Genomic DNA, 21,140 nt, shown 5'->3' on the forward strand with positions numbered 1-21,140 from the left:
TGTAGAGGAAGACTGACAGCAATATTTGATGGTGTGTTAAACTTGACTTCTCAGGCATGTAACCATCAAACTTAACGAGAAACAAACATTCCCATCTGCTTATTTCCATTTATAAAAGTTTCTCCGCAAAAGTGTGTTATACTTTGTTACATAATTCACATCAGCCAACCCTGTCACGGCGGTTATGGGGGGGAATAAAGGAGCAAATGCCAATAGACAAAATGTCATTACATGTGTAGTTGCACCAGTTTGTGTGTGTCCCCAGCAAACTTATAAATATCATAGTCATATTTAAAAATGCAGTCAGCATATAATGTCAAGCAGTCTCAGAATCCCAATGACAAGGGCAATTGTTTATCCTGCCTCGCCCAACTTTCCATCGTCATAGCTGTCAAATTAAAAGTTCAATGTCTTGCTATGCAACCGTACAGCAGCCAGCACTCATCAAAACAATATCAGAACCGACTTCAAGTGCGAGGGGCTGAACCTAAATGCCCTGTTTAGGTTTAGGCCCTTTTCTTTACAAGTGCCTGCACATTTTCAGTATCAAAATCTATGGCGTGCTGGATAAATTTGTCTCCACTTTGTGTTGCTTTGACAAGACAGAGCTCCGGCTTCATGGCCGACTGAATTTGTGTGATTAAAGATGACAAGCAAAACCATCTGCTTGTCACATCCATCTGTCATCGCCCAGCGTTCGCCATCAGCCACACATCACTCAAAAACAACAGCAAGTCTTCGAGAGAGGGATGGAGAAAGAGAGGGGGACCATACGCCACAACACCTCAGAGAGAGAGAGAGAGAGAAAAGAAGAGAGGGGGGTGAGGAGAGGAGAAAGGATGGGGAGCTGAAGAGACTGGGAGGTGCAAGGATGAGAGTCGAAGGGTGCGAGTGAAAGTAAATGAGGGAGCGAGGGTAAGGAGACAGAGCACGGGATGATGGAGAGAGGGGCAAACAAAAAAGAAAAAAAGAAAGAGACAGATGGAGGTTTTCTGCTGTCCAACTCTGAGCCAACCTGTTGAAGTTTCCCTGTTGTGCCCCACAGATTGTCTTATGGTTACAGAAAGTGCCCTGCCAGCTCCAACCAGCCAACGATCAAATCTCACCTCAGCTTTATTCCTTCTTTCCCTACCTGTCAAACTCTCTTCTGCACTACTGTAGTTTCACAAGAAAATTTACCTAAAGCAGTAGACTGCTCACACTACTTTCACTACAATAACAAAACAAAGACTGACCTGTGTGTCAGTCTTTGAAGACCTGAATCCCATCAACATTAAGGGAGAAAAGTTTGCAACTATAAGCATAGTCTGAAAAACTTGCAGGTACAACCGACTTATATTTATTCCCACGCAAACACACTCAACCCTAGCAGTTTTGAGGTTCATTGTCTCACTCCAAGACTGATAGGGACGAAATAACATCATATAATGACCATCCAGCTGTATATTTTTTTTGTTTGTTTCTGTATTATTAAAGGTCCCACATTATACAGTTTTTCATCAATTTCACACAGCTGTAAGAGGTCCAACAACACTTTATTTGAAATGCATTGCCCCAAACCCATCCATGGTCCTGAATTTCAGCTGTCTAAAAGTCGCTCTACTGAGAGCAGGCTGTTTCTGTGCCTGCACCTTTAACTGCTAATGAGCTCCGTCCGTCAACACCTGCCTTGCCTGCTACATGCCCCTCTCAGGGAGACGATGCCGCTTACACTAGCAGTAGCATGCACTAATGTTTATGGTGGATGTAACGCTATGGCTCGTCGAGATGCTGCCGTACCAGTTTCACCCAGAATCGGACCCAGAGGGAGAGGCTCCTGAAGAAATACAGACACTTCAGAATGGTTAGTTGATGGCTAACAGCTAGCAAAAGCTGTGTTTGTCTCCAACACAGTCTCCAAACTCTTGGACACTGTTCGCATCGTCTCTTTCTCCAGTCTGCACGTTTCCAGACTTTTTACTGTGACAACCAAGCTCCCTCATAATATTATAAACATTAAACTTGCTTCAAACGCCATTGCATAGTGTACCGAAGCGGAGCTAATTAGTAAGGCAATTTCAAGCTGTCTTCACCATACTCGTGGGCAACTGTAAATACTATCGAAACATGGTGACACTTACCTGTGGCTCGGGTGCCGAGTCGAGGCAGTGTTGAGGCAAAGCCAGTTACTGAAGCAGTCTGACGTGAAGTGGTTAGCACACACATACAAACTAACAGGAAGTGTAGCTGGCACAATGTCGTTAAAAATGAAACGCAACCACTGTCTCTTCTGTTGTCCTGTAGCGGGGACAGAATATTTATGTTGATTTATATAACCAACAACCGAGCAATTTGTGTGTCTGGCTCTGAGCGACAACATTGCGAAACACTGCTAGCTTACTGCTGGACATATCGAACTTCACCTCGGGGTTGGACACCCCCCTCTCGGATATCTCCTATCATTGCGCAGAGGAGGCCGGCCTATGAATGATGTCTTACTTTTTTCATGAAAATCCAGGATATTAACTGGGAAAAGTTACGAATTCTGGCTGAGTTGACAAAAAAAGAACCATTTTCAACAGGAATACTGGGCTTGGGACTGAAGGTTTCACATGGAACGAGATGGACTGACTTATTGCTGGCTATTTTTTTTATGGGTCTTTTTGTATGTCAGAGATAACAGGAGATACTGTAGAAAAAAGTGATCTTAAAATTCTGTAATACTCTCTTTTAAATCGGACAAAAACTAAAACCACAGGACCAGCCAGAAAATGACTCTGCATTTCTTAGTAAGCTGAGTCAACAATGTATAAAGCAAAATCTCAAAAGGAGGCATTTGTTGTTGCTTGTTTCATGGCATCTGTACTCACTCTCCATGTCTTCCCCCCATTATTTCTCAGTCATTTATCCATTCCTCTCTTCCTCCCCTCTCCGTTTCTCTCCTTTCACCTCAACAATGTCCTCTCATCCTCACATAAAACCACAGTCAGCTAAAGGGCCTTTGGGAGTTTGTGGGAAAGCCAGCCCTCATCTTTCATCTCCCCATCCCGGCCCCTGTTCTTCCCCTCACCCGGCTCTCTCCCCCTTCCTCCTCTGGAGTGTCTGTCTCCTCTTCTTCTCCCTCCTCCACCCTTGCTCTCTCTCTCTCTCTCCCCCAGCCACTTTCTCTCCATCTTTTAGCTCTTTCCCTCCCACAAACTATCTCCAGGATTATCGATTTAGCGTAGGCTGTGATTGAGTCTCACTGGGTGTAATGCAGCCCCTAAGGTGTCTTCTGAATGGAGAGCATCATGAGTTATGGACTAACTATAGTCACTCTTCCACAACACCTGAATCACAGGCAGCCGTGGTATCCACACACACACACACACACACACACACACACACACACACACACAGAAAGAAACTGCTTCCCCCAATGCTAACCAACCCTCCTGTGAAAAAACAAGGACACACACATCAATCGTCCACACATCAATTCACTGAGACACACACACATACACACATATGATCTGATGCTCATTGTCCACATAACTTCATTTCAATGGAGGTATAACTCGATTTTTTTTTTTTTATTAACCTCTTGTGTTTTGTTTGCACTCATTTACATTCAGATCGATTGCATCCAACAGTGACCTCTGACATTTCCTTTTTTTCTTTTCATTTTCACTGCAGTAAAGGTATATCAAACACTCCTATCTGAAGCTACACCCATGATTCAACACTATGAACGGCCACAGATGTAACGGTGTACAGACTAGGCAAGAGACTCACAATATTGCCTGTGGTAGAAAAAAATTAAGCGTTACTCACCATTAAAATAGGAGAGGACAGTGTGTAAGCGTTGAACCATCTAAGGTTGATATCCTTTCTGTCATTAGTGCACTTGTTCCTCTCAAAGCTCAGCTGCTGTAACCAGACCTTTCATCTGTGAGACATTGGCTCTTCCATGTTCAGGGAAATTACACTACAAAGAAAAAAACACAGTGGCATTAACTGACATACAGTATTGCTAAGACAGTTGACTTTAAGGCACTTCAAAGTGTATTGTAGAGTGTGATATTGTGATCTTAACTACATTCCAGTATGTACAGAACATATGGAACTTGTGTATAGTCACTGTTTACATTTTAGATGACATGTTTATCCAAAACTTTGGGAAGGAAATATGTACTACTGAAGCTCAAAATGCCCAAAGAAAATAATTGTCTTTGGGCATTTTGAGCTTCAGTAGTAGCAACTGTTCTGTTAACTACTTTATATATTATATATAAAGTAGTTTACAGAACAGTTGCTCCATTTAAAAACTGTACATATTTATCAGTGAGTAATAACAATACTGACAGACTGACAAACTCAGTCACTCGATCAGTTGGACAAAATGACAAAATAAGCTATTGTAATAGCTGCTGTTAAGTTCTGGGATGGTTATTGTACAGTAAAAATATCATACCATTACAACTCTTGTATGTGGGTGTGTGACATGTTTAAATTCTTATATGTGAATATATCTTTATAGATATTGTTTGTATATGTATAAATAGCCGGTTCAGTACACTTTTGTCCAGTTTTGCACTACTAGATATAGGCTAATGTACTCTTTATGACACCACAGAAACATAATTATTTCAATCCATTGATTTACTCATTTTTCCTTTATGTGCACCTGTAAGGTAAATTAACTTATGTTTATCCTTTTGACCTTGTCTAGGCCTAACAAACTAATTTCAAAGAATGTTACTGTATTCTTATTGAGATAGATTTAGATTAGAGCTTTTACTGATAAGTAGGTACAATTTTAGCTGTTGTATTGTACCTTCTTCTATAACTAAAATAGCTAACTTTACCAGACAACTTCTCCCTTCACTGGGATAAACAAGTTGTATCACAGCAGTAAAAGCACTTAAAGTCGATGAATGCAGTTGTAGCTAGCTAACTTTAGCTACAGGGCACACAAAACGTTTTTATTCATGTAAGATGAAGTCAGAAATGACATTTTTTACCTTGAATTGTAACCCGGCCTGTCAGTCCCGACATCATCCAGGCAACGACAGAGGCCGTAACAGCTCGTGGGCCTGCTAGCTTTCCTACCGTTAGCCGTTAGCGTTAGCTGTTGTTGCCTTGGCAGTGACCATTAGCGTTAGCTGTTGTTAGCTTAGCAGGGACTAATCAGAGTCATTTTTCTCTCTCTGGTGCTGCATTATCTGGCCACCCCACAACTGCTGCACAAATTGGCTGAAGTGGTGGAAAAAAAGAATGCTAATTGTGTTGTTAGCTATCTTCTGCTTTCAGTTAGGAGATAAGCTACTTCCTGTTGTGCTGACGTCACCCACTTGAAGGCGGGCAATTTGAAGTTGTATTGTTTTTCATAGATGTGATATTTTTGCATCCAAAAATAGTAGTTCATTCATTACGTTTATTATTTTTTAAATGGTCTATTCCACTATTTCACAATTTTTATTGCAGGTGTTTGTTTGGACAATAAAGAAAGTAAATATTTTTGGACATTCGTCTCAAAGTCTATGAGTTTTTGTAATTGGTGTTCTGTTAAATGCTGGAAATAAGTTGTGTGGTTAACAAAGGCTTGAGTTATTTACCAGGGCAATGCTAACTGCTGGGTTAGCTTACAAAAATACATCATTGCTACACCACTCTATTATATCACAACTGACTGGCACTTCTGGAAACATTCAGCCTGTGAAGTTACTGTTAAAACACTTTGTGAGTACAGTGCTAAATCTTAAGTGTCATTCAAACTATAACCATTTCAATATGTCTAGCGATTACCAAACGCTCCCTGGAGCACAGATGTTCTCTGCAAATTGATGGACAGATTCTCTTTGAATGAATGCACACACATATTGCATTAGAGCTGAAGAGTTATAAAGGGAAATTAAATTGGATTTCATCCTGGATGGGTACAGTGTTTTGCCAGTTTTAAGTAGAATCAAAAAAGGTTAGAGAGTGAAAAAAGCTACTGAAGTCAAGTTTGTTTGTATTGCCTCAAAGCTCTGAGAAGATAGGGACTCCCCCCAAAATACAGAGATTTCAAAAAATGTCTGGCAACAGATGTAAGTTACAATCTGACAATTTGCCATTGACAATTTGCCAATCCTTTTGCACTGAACAAAACTTGACATTAATTGTAGGTCGATGACTAAAACGCCATGGATATCAATGATGTCATGAACTTGGTCTATGCTACTGGATTAGCAGAATTGATTTCAGGGGCCCAGTTTGACCTGACTTCCTCACACAACACACCGAACTACCAGGGACATCACATATATTATTGATGATAGTTTGGGGGCCCATAATAGGTCTGCATAATTGATTAAAAGGCATTTATTTCAGCATACGCCAGTCGTATCTGCTGATGTTTCCAAATTTATGCTCGCTTTTATCCGCACATTAACCCTCCTCCCCCCCGCTCCTCCTCCTCAAGCATCATCCGCGCCCCAAAACAAGATGCTCATTGTAATTCGTGAATCCTATTAGGATTGGCCCCAGAGTCGGCCTCTGCTTAGCAAATAAATAATGGTAATGATGATGATCCCTCATCTTGTCACTGGGGCTCTCCCCCGGGGGCCTCGCAGTGCAGGTGGAGGGAGCCTCTCCTGGCCTAATTGGTTCCAACCCTGCAGTCTTCTCTCCAGCCTTTTCTCCCTCCTTACCCCCCTCCCCCCACTCTCTCTCTCTGGGCCTTGGGACTCACTCTGTAAACTTGTCTTTCTCTTTATACGTGTGTGTGTCATCACCATCTTTACTTGATTCTTGCACAAGCGTGAAATCACTTATAGTATATACACCAGCACTTCTGGTCCCCGCTGTCCGCAGCCCAGTCACCGAGACATGTACGTCCGAGTTTGACATGGCCAGGTACCACATTGACATTTTGTACAAAACGTGCCATATCACATTCACATGACATGTATTTGAACTGACTCTCACACTCGGAGGTGGAGGGGACAGTGGTGGAGTTACAAACAACAAGGCATCCGCAGTTAAAAGTCTGCATTGTAGCATTGGTAAACATGTCAAAGCTGGATATTTTTAAGGAGAGCTTGGGGACCTTTCCTGCCATGTTTATGGTGACAGGTGTGTGTGATATGAAGGAGATCTCAGGATATTTACAGTTGTGTTTGGAAAATGGATTTTGTCTTCCACTGCATGACCAAAACCAATACTTGTTTTTGACAGGAAATTGGGTGATATCCAACTGTGTTTGTGGCGACAAACCAGGCGTTTTGAATGAGACCTCGGAACATTTTCTACCATGTCTGTGGCAACCAAAACCGGATATTTTATATGGGAAGTCCATCCACCTAAAACAGCGTTTGTGCTGACAAAACCGGGAGACATTGAGACATTTCCAGCTGTTTGCGGAGACCAACGCCAGATGTTTACGATCTGACCTTCACCAGCCGTGTTTGTGGAGACCAAAACTGATTTTTGTTCTTTTGACCAGAGGGTGCGCCATCTCCAGCTGTGTTTGTGATGACTCAACCGAGTTTTTTAGGAATCCCTGGGACATTTCCAGCCTTGTTTGTGTCAACCAAAATAGGAAACCAGAGCACCAGCACGACATTACAACAAGTGAGAAATAGAAAATTGAATGTAAGCAAACGCAAGTTTGCATCATAAAAAAACGCACAGCTTGAGCTTTTCATTTTTATTTTTTTTTCCAGAAACACACTTTGATTGGGTTGCTGTCCTGGACTCTCTGCACTCACAGGTGTATGGGCCGATGTGCTGTTCTATAGTAACGGACAGGACATGTCTTCCCTGTTGTCGAAAAAAGGGCACCATTTTGCAGCACACAAGATTGCAAAGTCATCTCGAATGTATGAGCAATGGAGATTAAAACTCATACAAATCTGATCAGATAATTGAATTTTGGCGCCTCAATGAAAAATGGAAGGTAATAAAAGGAGTGTTATTAAAAGAATCATGTCAGGGCTTTAATTTAACACTTCAGAGGTTCTGTCAGGGAAATATGGGATTAGATACACATTCACACTACTGCACACACACACACACATGTCACAAAAAACAGAGACAGACAGAGAGCAAGTGAGTAGAAAAACTTGCTATAAATAAATCCGCTTTCTAAGCTTTGTAAAAGGTCTAAAATGTTGTTTTGTTGCTTCGACGACTGCGAGACGAAGCAGCCTCGGCACCGGCCCGTGGAAGAGACTTTCAGAAACATTTCTCCCAAAATCAATACCTCCTCTGCTAAGCAAAGAGGATCTCTAATATAGTTTGATGTTATTATTTTTCCTCACACATTGCTACATTTCTCGGCGGCCGGCGGAGGGAAGATGGATTTTTCTCTTCGACTGCATGCTAAATGTGATTCTGAATGCGGTGGGTCAATGAGATGATGCAGAGTCTGCACTCGTAAAAAAGGGATGCGTCACTTTTTTTTGCACATCCATTAGTGCAGTTTGACACCTCGCTAAGCTGTGTAACTTTCCAGCGCTGTGTAATACTTAGCAAAAATCTGTTCAAAAAGTTACAAAAGTATCAAGCTGTGTGCAGCCTCACATTTAGGGCATTTAGAAGACGCTTTTGTCCAAAGTGACTTTGTCCACAGTGATTCATACACACATTCCTACGCTGATGGCGGTGGCTGCCATGCAAGGTGTCGATCAGCACATCAGGAGCAGTTTGGGGGTTCAGTATCTCGCCCAAGGACACTTTGACATGCAGACCGGGGGAATAGAAGCAGCAACCATCTGATAACAAGACGCTGGCTATACTCCTGAGCCACAACCACCCACTTAACACCTCAAATTCACATAAGAATGAGAGGAGGGTTGTCTGAAGTTTGAGCTATAACTTAATCACTGAATCTAATACAAACTTCACATACTGATGGCAGCCTATTGAAATATCTGTGTTTGACTGCACTGATGGAGAATAAACTCGAAAGCTGCGAGAACATAAGACCCGAATGAGTGATCCTTCACAGCCACATAATCATTCAAATTAAGAAATAACAAATTTACTTCCTCTCGCCAGCCTGTGATCCTTTGGCCTGAACAGACTGCACATCAGCTTTGCGACTGTTACACACAATAAACACACACTTGTGTTCTTGTGGCGTGTGAACTTGGTTCAGTATATCATTTCAGTGTGCTCTGCTCGATGCCCAGTACAACAGGGACCTCTGTTGGGTAAAATCACCATTACATGTTAACTGTGCTACAACGCAACACATTGCAATACAGTATGTAGTGTATTTGCTTCAATATGTGTAGGGTGAACACATGTGATTCAGCTTCTCATGTAAATTTAGGGTAATATTTTAACTCTTTTGTTGTTTCACTACTTTCTGTTACATACTTGACGGACTGTGTGTGTGATTGTTTTTTTATGTGAACAGCTCAAGCTGTCCTGTTGATGAGGACTCCCTGAACGAAGAGATCTTGTGTCTCAATTGGTCCTTCCTGGCTAAACAAAAGGATTATGGACTTTGGCACTCAGTAGAGTGCATACCTCCGCCACAGGCCCAACTGCCCCCTTTAATTTAATTAAACCTGATCCATCATCAAATCAAACATATTTAAATCTGCTAGATCTAGATTTTTACTTGGATATGCATACATTTTACTCACTCATAGCCATCGTAATACACCTGATTATTTATATTTTTACAAGATCTGTGCTCTATTCCCTGAGAAATAGGTGAAAATGTTGGAAACACCCAATCTCTGAAGGGTTCAAAGGGCAAAATTAAATTTATCAATAAATATATAAATGTATTGATACATACATAATTGTAAAATTCAAATTCAATTAATTGTTCATATCTTTAGTTTTCACCCTTAAAACCCTCTGTATGTCTTTGCTTAATCTGCTGGGTCAATGGCTAAAACCTGACATCTTCTTTGCTTTTCTTGTTAATAATTACATAATCAACTGGAGCTTTAACTGTGAAAACTGAGCTTGACAGTGGCCGTTGCCATGGATTCGTGCATGTGTAAACTTTCAAACGGTTTCCATGGTTTAGAACGACTGCCAAGCTCAACATGGATAAAAAATAAAAAAAAGAGCTCAAAAGCGCCGAAACAAGGATGATTGTAATATATCCTTTTGGTACAGTAGAGATGAGCCCTGTTTATGTTCCAATTACATTTTTACAGTCTCTTGTCATATTTCAACCTGAGAAAGTACAAAAAACTCAAAGTTTACCTGCTCTAAGTTTTGCTCTTGATGGGCAATAAAATAGAAATTCTCTTGAGCTGAGCAGATTCATTGCCACAGCATCATATCGTGCTCCCTCCGTGCCCTCTCCCTCTCGCATACAGACACACACACATAAAACCATCCACCCACAGAAATCCACAAACATTTTGGCAACCCTCCTCCACCCTGCCTGTCTGGAGTGGCAGGGTCAAGGGGTCGGGGATGACAACATGGCAGCTGTGATATCTTTCCACTCGGTCCCCTCGGTCCAGAGCGGCATGAAGCAGTGGCTGTTTCCCTGGGGGGAAGTGACCCGTGTCTGAAGGGGGCCTCTGTTTGTCCAATCAGAGGACTGCTGAAGCCTGGCGGCGCTACCTGCTCGGGGCCACGCTGCTCCTCTCCTCTTGACAGACAACAGAGGAGGAAGGAGGCGTGACCAGGCGGCTCATCATCTGCATCCGGATGCGGTTGTTGAAACCAGAGAGAGACAGAAACAGAAGCAAAGAGGTAATGAATGAAAAAGTCAATCTAATCTAGATAAGCAAATAGGGAAAAGTCAAAGAATTAAAGGAGGGATGTGTTCATTAGCAACAATCAGAAGATGGAAAGGTAAAAAAAAAAAGAAAAGAAAAAAAAGAGGAAACCAAAGGAAGCCATCTGTCTGTCTGTCTCGGTGTCATGTTATTCAGGCCTGTCGTCACTAATAGAAAGTCTCCTCGGACATACTGATGCCATTCCCTGCATTCCTGATCTCTGAGCTGCCTCTTTACATAGCAACGCATCCCCGCACACTTTCCTACATGGCTAATTACACTGCACTCAGACTAGCTTCAGAAAATAGCTCCGCATCCTTTTGAAGTCCCGGAAAATGCCTCCGTGTCATTTGAATCTCTCATTTGTTCCCCTCCGACATGTGAGGGAATGAAAAGAATTCTTCCCCTTCGCTTTGAACGACACCAACGACTAAGTGAAAACAACCTTTCTTTTTCTTTCTTTTTTACAGATTTCATTACTCTGACACTTCTTTATCACGTACACACGTTACAAAAACAAACAAAACACACTTGAGAAATGTTCACACTGACATTGTGATGGAAAGAGGCACACGTGTACTGATAAGTTTCTTTCTATCTAACCAGGGGAAATGTACGGAAACAGAGTATCGCATTTGCATTTGTGACGTGTTTCCACGTTTAGACACTTTATAATAACCATCATTCATACATGGCATGTTGTAAGTTACAATTACAAACAATGAAATGCTTTATAAACCTTTTATTAAGCATTTTATTGAGGTTTATAAACATCAGTTGCAGCATTATAATGGTCATCCAAGTAAAGTTTATATATTACCACTCCAAATTTTGAACTCATGTAGAAAGAAAAGCACATTTCTTTTCAATTAAATAATAATAATAGGGTTGATTTTTAATGGAATATCTCTGGCTGTACAGAGGACAGTTTTCAGCAAGCATACTGGGTTAGCTCATCCAATTAGATCATGTTAAAATGCAAACTGATCGTTTCAAAACCCTTGTGCAGTTGTGTTCGCACAGCTTAGGAAATACTGTGTTGCGTAATGAAGCTATGAAAATGGCCTTCGTACGGCTAGTTCAGTATCTGAATCATCAGCATTTGTGGGCCCGACTACAGTCTCAAAATAGACACACAAAAAAAGAACTTGACCCAGTCAGTCTGTTCTTGTTCTGACAAATGTAGACTGGCAAGAAACTGACCAGCAGTGTGCAGGCTGCAACTTCCTTCAAACATCGGATGTATTTAAGTGTACGTTTTTTATGGGAAAGAATAACATTCTTTATGTGACCTCCCAGTTTTCAGAGGTGGTGCACACAGATGAACTACACAGTATTTATTTACCATTATTAAAGTATTATAAGCATCAAATGCTACTTTACAATAAACAATTGCTTAATAAATGGCTTATTAAGCATGTCATTGTTTGTTAAAGTGAAATAACTATTAAGTGAAAGCCTAATGAACTATAAATATATGATTTATTAAGCGTCCACACGTCAAATGAGCTGACTAAAGTACTTTATTTCATTGTATTTGTATAAATCTGATAAACGGGGAATAAGAGACAGTAAATCATAAACAGAAATGTGTCTCGGTGAGTAAAAACGCACAACATGAACTGTCTGTGCAATGAATTCAAAGTTTCAGGTCATAAATTCTCAATTTGCATTTACAGCATTATGTTGAGGATTGTCGGGAGAAATAACTGCTTAAAAGGGAAAGAGCAGAACATAAATGTTAAAAAGGTTTAACAACTGAATCCAGCTGAGACGCCTTCATATTTTTCTGGCTCATTGACTGAATAGTGGCGCAAGAGGAGTGAGAGCATTTTCACAGATCATCACGGCACATTTACAGGAAGAGGTGGCGTAAATTCCTGATCCCTTTTTTATTGTGATCACAAACGCGTTCTCTAACACACAGTGCATACTGTAGTCTAACACAGTTGTGATGCCCTTAATGTATAGACTGCATCTGAGATACGAAACAACAACAAAGTAACAACAGACAGACAATAAAATCAGAGACGTGACCTGAGCACCGTGCAGCTCGCCTGTTCAGCTTCTGTCTCTGGGTTCAAGTTGAGAGAAAGTGTCGACGGGCTGGACTTTCTCACTCCCCCTCCGCTTTAACAGCCTGGGTTAAAACGTTTTGATGAAACAAGATTATTTTTGTGCTTAGCAACGGGCATAACTAATGAACGGGTTAATGAGCATAACAACAAAATGATTCAACGGGCCCATAGGTGACCAGCTGGATAGGTCTGCTGCACAGTTTTGTCGATGGTGCCTTCACACTTGTATAAACTTGTGTGAACAGAATTTTTTTTTTCTTTTTCGTTTGTTCATTTTACATGAACTGTGGTGGTGTTCTGTTTTCTTGGACCATTATTAGTATTTTTTTCATACAGCACACAGCAAATTCATCGCAATACATTCTGCACTCAAGAATGGTGTGTAAAGGTTACAGCTGAGCGAACATAAACACTGATGTGTGTGGAAAGTTCAAATTCAAGTATAAACTTTTTATTGCTGGTTATGTTGTGATCAAGTGTTTTAGCCACAGCAGGTGATGAAACTGAGATCCTCCTCCTCCTCCTCAGATCTCCTGCAGCAGGTTGGCGGGAAAGAAGCCGAGCTTCCGTCCCGTGCTGACCTTCAGGTAACCGTTGACCTCCTCAGCCTTCTTCACCACGATCTGAGGACACGCGAGATAAACACTTATTTACACCGGGAAGGGTTGTCGATTATCTCATGCAGCAAATCAACAACAAATCCGCAGAGAGGACACAGGAACTTTGAGCAGAAATTAATCCGCAGTCCAACAGTTGCAGTGTGCAGTGAGACGTTTATGAATGCAGAACAAGTCCCAATAGCAGGAGGGGACAGAGATGTGCATGTAAAACACGTTTGGAGCCTGTGGGAGGAACTGTGTCGCCCAACAAGTAGAGCAAATTATACAATCTCTCCTGTACAAACGCAGAGGCAGAAACATTTGACTGGATCAGAGTGCAGGAATCGTCCAGATCAAGATTTGAGTGTGTCAAAGTTGACGTTTTTGAGTGTGTTACAGTGCGTTAAAGCCACTATGTGTAGAGTGGGTTCACCTGGTCTTTCTTCAGGGTGATTTGGCCCATCTCTCTGTTGCCGACGAAGGAGCGCGTCACCTTGTAGACCACCTCTCCCGATCGCACCCGGATGATGTAGTTGGCAGGGAGGAAGCCCGTTCTCTCTCTGATCTTCCCCTGTTGGTGCAACAGGTTTAAAAGTGAGGCGCTGCAGACTTGACGTGAACGCAAACATATTGCCCAGTGGTGGCTTTGAAAAACCTGAGAGAGTGGGTGAAGGAGTTGGACGAGAAAGCAAATGTACGACTCACCCGCCACCATTCCTCATTGGAGTCATCTATCACTGTGATGCGGTCGCCAGCACTTGGGAACAAACAGGATATGATCTTTCAGTATTGACCCACATGAGTATTTTTTTTCTGCAGTTAGGGAGAAAGACACTGAGGCGGATCGCTGAAGGCTCTGAGGGGGACTTACTGAACGTCCAGATCATCTTTCTCTATGGCTTTGAAGCGGTACAGAGCCAAGTAGTAGTGAGACTGACTGAACACACCGATCTTCCCGGGCTGAGGCTTTTTACTCTGATAAACACAAACACACAAGGCACAGTAATGACTTCACATCACCAGTTGCAATTACGATGCTTTTCATTAGATATCATCATCATCATCATCATCATCATTTCCGACCTTGTCATCGGCAGGAGCCTTGTCTCCTTTTTTGTCTCCCTCTGTGTTCGCTGGCATACGAGCAAACAAACAAAAAGAGAGGAAGTTATTCACCTTCACAGGTTCTACCTTCATTATTCTAAGGAACAAAGGCTTGACCAAAAAGTTATCTGAAGGTTCAAAATCAGGCAGAAGAAGATCTGTACCTTGTAACAATGGCTTCCAGGTGATTTAAGTTGAAGGAGAAGTTCTCCCAAAAATGAACATACAGTCATTATCTGCCCACTCTCATGCCGATGGAAAGGTGAAGCTTTAACATTTTTATTTAAAAGGCAAATGAAATCAAACATAAAATGTTGTAATACGAATTTACAGAAGTAAAAAAACATTATTTACGCCCTTTTTAAGGCTGTAAATGTTAATAGTAGCTGCAAAGCTAAAACTGTTAGCATGCAGCCCCTCTGAACAGTTTCCACGATCAATCAGTTCAGGATCTTGGGGGCTTCCACATACATAGATCACGTGGGATAAGCTGTATGGCACCATTTTCTTCTTTACTTTGGTTGTTTTTTTAAACATTTTAAAACAAGTCCCCATCCACTTCAGCTGCTTTAGAGAATGCTGCAGCGCTGTTTTGTTGTGGAGCTGCAGAAACGTTTTGTGGACTGCGAAACTTCAGTTGACGTTCCATCGGAGAGCATGAGGGTTTAGTACATAATGACTGATGATGAGTTTTTAAGTGAACTTATTCTTTAAGGTTCCAATTTGCAAAATAGTTGATTGTTGAGTCTCTTTTTGGTCAGTGCACACTCACCTCCTTCACCTCCTTCATCCTCCTGTTTGGGTTGGGACTCATCATCCTCCATCATCATCATCATCATCTGAGCAATTTAGGAAAAACAACCGTCATTTGTGTTATATTCTGAAAAAAGTAAAATGACCAGATGACTACATTCAAATGTATGGATATCTTTACATCTGAAACTGGCTCATAAGGGCTGAAAAAGTTTTACGTATGCTGATTATATTTCACCACGTGCACAGAGAGCCGCGAGCTGTACGAAGCGTTTTCTCGCACTCACATTCTTTTTGTCCTCTGACCCTTTTTTACGCTCCTTGTTGGCCATGATCACACCGATGCGCAGCGTCTCAAACACGGGGTCGGTGCGGTTTGACTGCGCTGCCGACCAGACGCCATCGATCAAGAGAAAATATGACAACATTTTTAAGTCTGATGCAGCAGAGGATTTCAAAAACAGCAGTGAATTAAGGTTGTTGTTATTACTTTCTTTTCATCTGTGATCGTATCTGGTGACAATCAAAACATGTAATTGGAACTTTTGCACACACAAGTGGAAATAGAGGTATTATGCTCCTTTCATGACGAGGTTACAAGCTGAAATCCAACATCTGGCTGGGAAATAATCGTAAACTTGTAATCATATTTAAGAAACATGAAGATAATGAGTGGTTAATTCGTCGTCAGGGTGGAAGAATGAACATATGCTGGACTCACAAAAGGGCAGCAGCTGTGAGACTGTGGCGTTCTGCTGACTGCTGTAAAGAGGAGAGCTGTAGGCTCTTCTGAATCCAGGAGGCTACAACAGGAGAGGAGACGAGTGTGTACACTGAATATCCGAACGAAAAATAATCCCTGTAGTGCATTTGGAGTCACAATCAGTAGCACTCTGTAACATGAAAGCTCACAATTTTGCCAAAACACTTCTGGAACTCGACGTAGGACTGACACTGGTGGTGGATGCTGGTTTTGCAGTTCTTACATCTCAGTGCAAACTTATTGTTCACTGAAGAGAGAGAGAGAAAAAACAAAATAAAAGCACAATTACATTCAGAGAACACATCTGTAAAGATCACAATGCACTGATGTCAACGTTTTTTGACACGCAGGAAACCGAAAGGAGACACGAGGTGGACGCACAAACTATCATGCGCGCACAGACGTCACAAAACTTCGGTTTCTTGCAGTAGTGGTCCTTGAACTTGTGAGGTTTGTCGTTGACGGGTTTGACCGGTTCGGGAGGTGACTCGTCTTTCTCCTCCACTTCTACCTCCTCGTCATAGATGAAATACACCTGGAGATAGAGAAGGTAGCAGGTCAAAGGCGAGACATTTTGACATGACAGCACAATGGACTTGTAACTTCTTTGACCTCTTCAGACTTTCTCCTTGGAAATAGGGGAAGTTGTGCCAGAGCCCCCCCCCCCACTACACTTTTACTGGAGTTTAACTAGTTTAACTTAACTATGTTTTCCATCTGTTCCAAAGTATATATAGCTCAAACTTAAAAAATTGATCACCATTGTTTTTTTCACCTTCTGCCTCTCTGGCCTCTCATAGATAACAGTAGAGACTTGACAGAAGAGATGTGTATCATGAAGAGGTTTATCAGCCAGTGTGCTTTCAAGAAACAAAGTCCATTTATTTATCATTCTGCAACATAGAGGTGAAGTCCCTTTCAGTGGGAATGGAATAAATCAATCTTAAAAAAAAAATGTATTGTTTTTTTGGAGATGGATAAGAAAGTCCACGCATATGGCCGCCCACCACTGAGTCCGGGTTCTGCTCCGAGGTTTCTGCCTGTGATGTGGAAAGTGTCACGAGATGACTTTTGTTGTGAATTGGCGCTATTCAAACAACGATCGAATAAAGGTCGGTCTGACGTTCGGTTGGTTGGTTATTGTGGATTGCAGAGGACAGATAGAGAGAAGCTGCTCTGCAGTCTGGTGGAACGGCAGCAGGTTCTTCTGCAGTCTAGCAAAGTCAGAACAAACCGAGTTAAACCTCCTCCATCAGTTCTGTTTCTGTTTAATCCAAACGGTCACACAGCATCCTGCACCACCCCACAGCCTGACACATTTATATGAGAACGATTCTATTAATACTGAACCACACTGCGGTCTGAGTCATATGGAGTCTGTCTGGTGCTCACACAAACTGTATCGTATCAGCCCGAGACAGATCCATGAATAATGACAAGCGTGCACACACACACACACACACACACACACACACACACACACACACACACACACCTACACACACACACACACACACACACGTCGGGACTACTGTGTCTTTTTCACATTCTTATTTTGGTGATATTCCTAAATTGAGCTGTAATTCTGCATGAAACTGGGAGTTTTAAAGATGAACACACACACACACACACACGCTCACATACAGACCACAGGCGGGATCAAGCGAAAGGGGCTTAGATCTCAAAATAGCTTCAACAGAGACCGACAAAATTCCCAACTGGATGTAACAAAGCCTGACATTACTCCTAAATATACTACAGTCTGGTTAAACAGAGTCATGAGGACATCACACACGCATTCACAGCTTTGTACGCACACACACACTCTCAGAGGGACGCCTGACAGAACCAAACTGGCTCCGACTCTCCATCTCTGGCAGGATTAGAGGAGTCCCGCGGCCGCCAGGCTGTGGATTAACACTACAATAACCGATAATAGCGGGGAGAGTTCACACATTACAGCTCCATCACTCAGCAGCTCCGTTTATCTGTCAGGATTCCTAAACAAACCGACCACAACGCCGCAGCAGACATGTCAGCTTAGAGTTAACTAATTCAAATCCACAGTTTATTTATTTTTCACAAATCAAGCAAAGACAAACCGTCGATGTAACGTCTGTCCTTAGATTCTGTATCGAGTGTTACCAGTGAGGAAATTCAGCCGGATGGATACAAATCAAGGGTCAGCTCGACCGCACAACAATAATTCAGATATTCCTCCATTGGAAGCCGACTATTCCCAGAGTTTTGGTTGGTTGTCCAGGGTTCGCATTTGTCAACAGCCCCGTCCCCTGGATAAAATATCAGGAGTTCACACTTCAAAAATGTGTCATATCACGGTGGAGTGGCAGTGGAGTCACAGGCGAGGAGGCTGCCAAGTCAGTGACAACTGTTCAAGCCTGCGTTATAATATTTCTAAGTGTGAAGTCACCTTATTTTTAAGGAGACCTCAGAACAATAATATCCTGCAGCTAATGTGGCGACTGATCATTTAAGCCAAAACACCATCTTTTCCTCACCCTTAACAAATGGCTCTCGTGCATAAACCCAACCAGACTAAAAGCACAGCTTTGATGAGATCAAATTCAAAATTGAAACTAAAGAAACATAAAGTTGCGGCATAAAGAAACTAAAGCGTCATCATATCTGGTGGTTTGTAGAAATGCACATTGCCAGCATTTATTCTGGTGATTGGGTTTTTTGCTGTTGACTGCTTTTAAATGGTGTCTTTACAGCAATAAGCACCAATATGGTTCTCCCTTCAACTTATTTGTATTTGGACATTGTACACATTTCAGAGACGGACACTTTCTGCCACCCCACTTCACCTTACTCGACAGTGATCTATCAGTTTTCTGGACAGTTGGCCCGCATAGCAAACAGGTCCCTTGACGTGCGTGCCACATGGTAAGTTGTGGGTTTCGGGTGTCTCACCGTGTTGTCCTCCTCTTTCACCACATTATCAGGGAGCGGTGGGTTGTCATGAATATCCACGGAGTCCTTGTCATCCAGCCTGTCATCAGAAGATGGCAAATGTCACGTCGGGAAGCAAATGTTGGAGAGACAAAACCCTCCCAGCTCAGACATCACATGCTCGTGTTCTTAAGCTTGTTTTACTGTTCTCTCTGGCTTCCAACTGTGCACTTTCTGTTCTTTAAGTTTCTTTTCTGATATCAAGGGGATGTGTAAGGCAACCAGGCGTTCAAAATACAAGAAAACGTACAGTTGTTTGTAATCTGTGCATCAGTTATCAACAGAGTGACATGTGTTTTATCCTTTTTCTGGTCCTCTCTGCAGTCTGAACTTACGAGTCATAATTAGCCATGTTGGTCAGTCGAAGCGTGGTTCCTCCAGATATTCGAGGCCCGGACCAGTAGGTGGCACTGTGGAGAGAAAAAAAAACACGAGCATCACTTCTGTTTCTGAAATCTCTGTAGGCTACTGATAATGAAGCATCTCCTTTCTGCCTATCTTACAATTAATGATCAAATCAGATCTGTCAAAACACACTTCAGATGTGTGAATATTGTTGATCCACCTTGTCTGGCATCACTTTACGGCTGTCGTTTTTCAAGATGTATTGATCACTGAGGTCTGTTTTGAGTAGGCAACTTGATCTTAGCTAAGTTTAAACAGGGCTGACTTGAAACCTGGTACAAGATACGGCCAGTGGAAGTTACGGAGGGGTTAAGAGGGTTTCCTCCTTCTCTGGGTGGCTTTACATGTTAGAATACAAGTTTAGGACACAAACAAGAAACACATTTAGCAATCTAACACTTAGCAAGTGTCCCAGCAAGTATTAGTAAGGGGTTAGGAGTGGCTAGAAAAGCTGTCAACTGACCGTTAAACTTGGATCCCCCGTCTTCTTTAAATCAGGTGGTTGCAGTCAGGAGGGGTCCCCGCAGATTTAAACTTCATGGGAGTCTTTTCTAGCAGCCCCGTAGTTCCGTCCTATCCAAATGAGGCTCCAACAGGTGGGACACTGGGATGAGTGAATGCCAGCAGGCCAACCCGGCCAAGCCCTATGTCTGTATGTGTGTGCGGGGTCATGTGTGTGTGTGTGTGTTCATGTGTGCGTTAATGTGACAGTATGGGACAGCTGAGCACTTTAAAAGCTGAGAAGCTCTCCCAGCTGAGTGGTTAAAACACAGAGTGCTCTGCTTCTGGCTCCTCGCTCAGTGAAGCGAAGCATAATGTTAGAGTATTATCACACTCGAAATTTGTGGAATTTGTGAGTTCTCTTGTTTTGTGTTTTTTAAATTTTTATTTATCTATTTATTTATTTTTACTGAATCAGCCACTGAGACAGAGAATAAAGGGTTTTTGGAGGCAGCGGTCACTCGTCTAAAGAATATGAAAATCCCTCTCGGCCAGAGACACAAGAAACTCGTTCAGCTGCATCGGCCCGAACTAAAAAATGTTCATTTTCACTCAGAAAGTTCCTTGGATGTAAAGTCCATTAACTAATAAAATGATCACCAGAAAAGTTTAAACATAATGCACTAACTCTGAACGGTAACCCTTTAATATACAGGTCTTTATCAGTGTAGGAAAACTGCAAAGAAATAACAAATGATATCAGTTTAGTCATCATGACAAGTTGTTGTAGAATTACCTTGGATTACTGTAAAGTACCGGTTAGTTACAGAGTAACATTAATGTAATATTTATCATACAGGATATATATGCTTAATACGTAGTAACTACCTGAGTGATTTGTTTCTGCTCAATACCCAGACATTAACTGAGCAAACATGTTTATTCTGCAGTAACTGTACCCCTGCATTTAACTGAATTTACTCATGTTATTTCTAAGCAATGTCTTTCATAATATTTGTAATTACCGGTCTGTAAATTAAAAGTGTTACCCTGAAGACCATGGAAACAAAGGTTTGTTGACATATATTGAATGTACAGTAGCCTGTATTATAAACCATTTAAGTATTTCCTCACCAGCTCTTAACTAAGATGGATAGTTATGTAGAAGGAAGGCCTCCGTAATGATCAGATCATTTCTTTTCACTAATCTTCACCAACCTGCTTTTGTTTACTAATCATATAAAGTACACTTGAGATATGGTTACAATTTATTTTTAATGTCAATGTAAATATTTGTATAGCTTTGTGTATGTGTACGTGT

At 41.8% G+C, this 21,140-nt stretch overlaps 2 protein-coding genes across 5 annotated transcripts in view; both read right to left on the reverse strand.

Annotated features, from left to right (window-relative positions):
* Positions 1 to 5,297, reverse strand: part of nxph4 (neurexophilin 4) — a 129,350-nt gene extending 124,053 nt beyond the window's left edge. For 2 of the 4 annotated variants that reach the window (XM_030418606.1, XM_030418605.1), the window contains exon 1: positions 3,793 to 3,923. Coding sequence is in view for 2 of the 4 variants with exons in the window: in XM_030418602.1 (XP_030274462.1) it covers positions 3,793 to 3,832 (40 nt within the window). In the remaining 2 variants the exon portion in view is untranslated. Of the gene's footprint in view, positions 1 to 3,792; positions 3,947 to 4,982 lie in introns of those variants that run through there. The other 2 variants (XM_030418602.1, XM_030418604.1) reach the window with 2 other exon arrangements.
* A 7,920-nt stretch (positions 5,298 to 13,217) lies between these two features.
* LOC115582838 (SH3 and cysteine-rich domain-containing protein 3) lies at positions 13,218 to 20,025 on the reverse strand. Its single transcript, XM_030419058.1, has 13 exons — positions 19,842 to 20,025; positions 19,309 to 19,383; positions 18,935 to 19,013; positions 16,382 to 16,535; positions 16,150 to 16,247; positions 15,959 to 16,040; positions 15,525 to 15,622; positions 15,257 to 15,323; positions 14,464 to 14,513; positions 14,252 to 14,355; positions 14,086 to 14,137; positions 13,814 to 13,951; positions 13,218 to 13,404 (listed from the first exon to the last, which is right to left on the reverse strand). Exons 2-13 carry the CDS (start codon positions 19,323 to 19,325, stop codon positions 13,306 to 13,308), a joined length of 1,038 nt encoding a protein of 345 aa, XP_030274918.1. The 5' UTR covers positions 19,326 to 19,383; positions 19,842 to 20,025; the 3' UTR covers positions 13,218 to 13,305.
* Positions 20,026 to 21,140: the final 1,115 nt, after the last annotated feature.

This window comes from Sparus aurata, chromosome 6 (genome assembly GCF_900880675.1).
Source record: "Sparus aurata chromosome 6, fSpaAur1.1, whole genome shotgun sequence".
In the NCBI taxonomy this organism is placed as follows: Eukaryota; Metazoa; Chordata; class Actinopteri; order Spariformes; family Sparidae; genus Sparus; species Sparus aurata.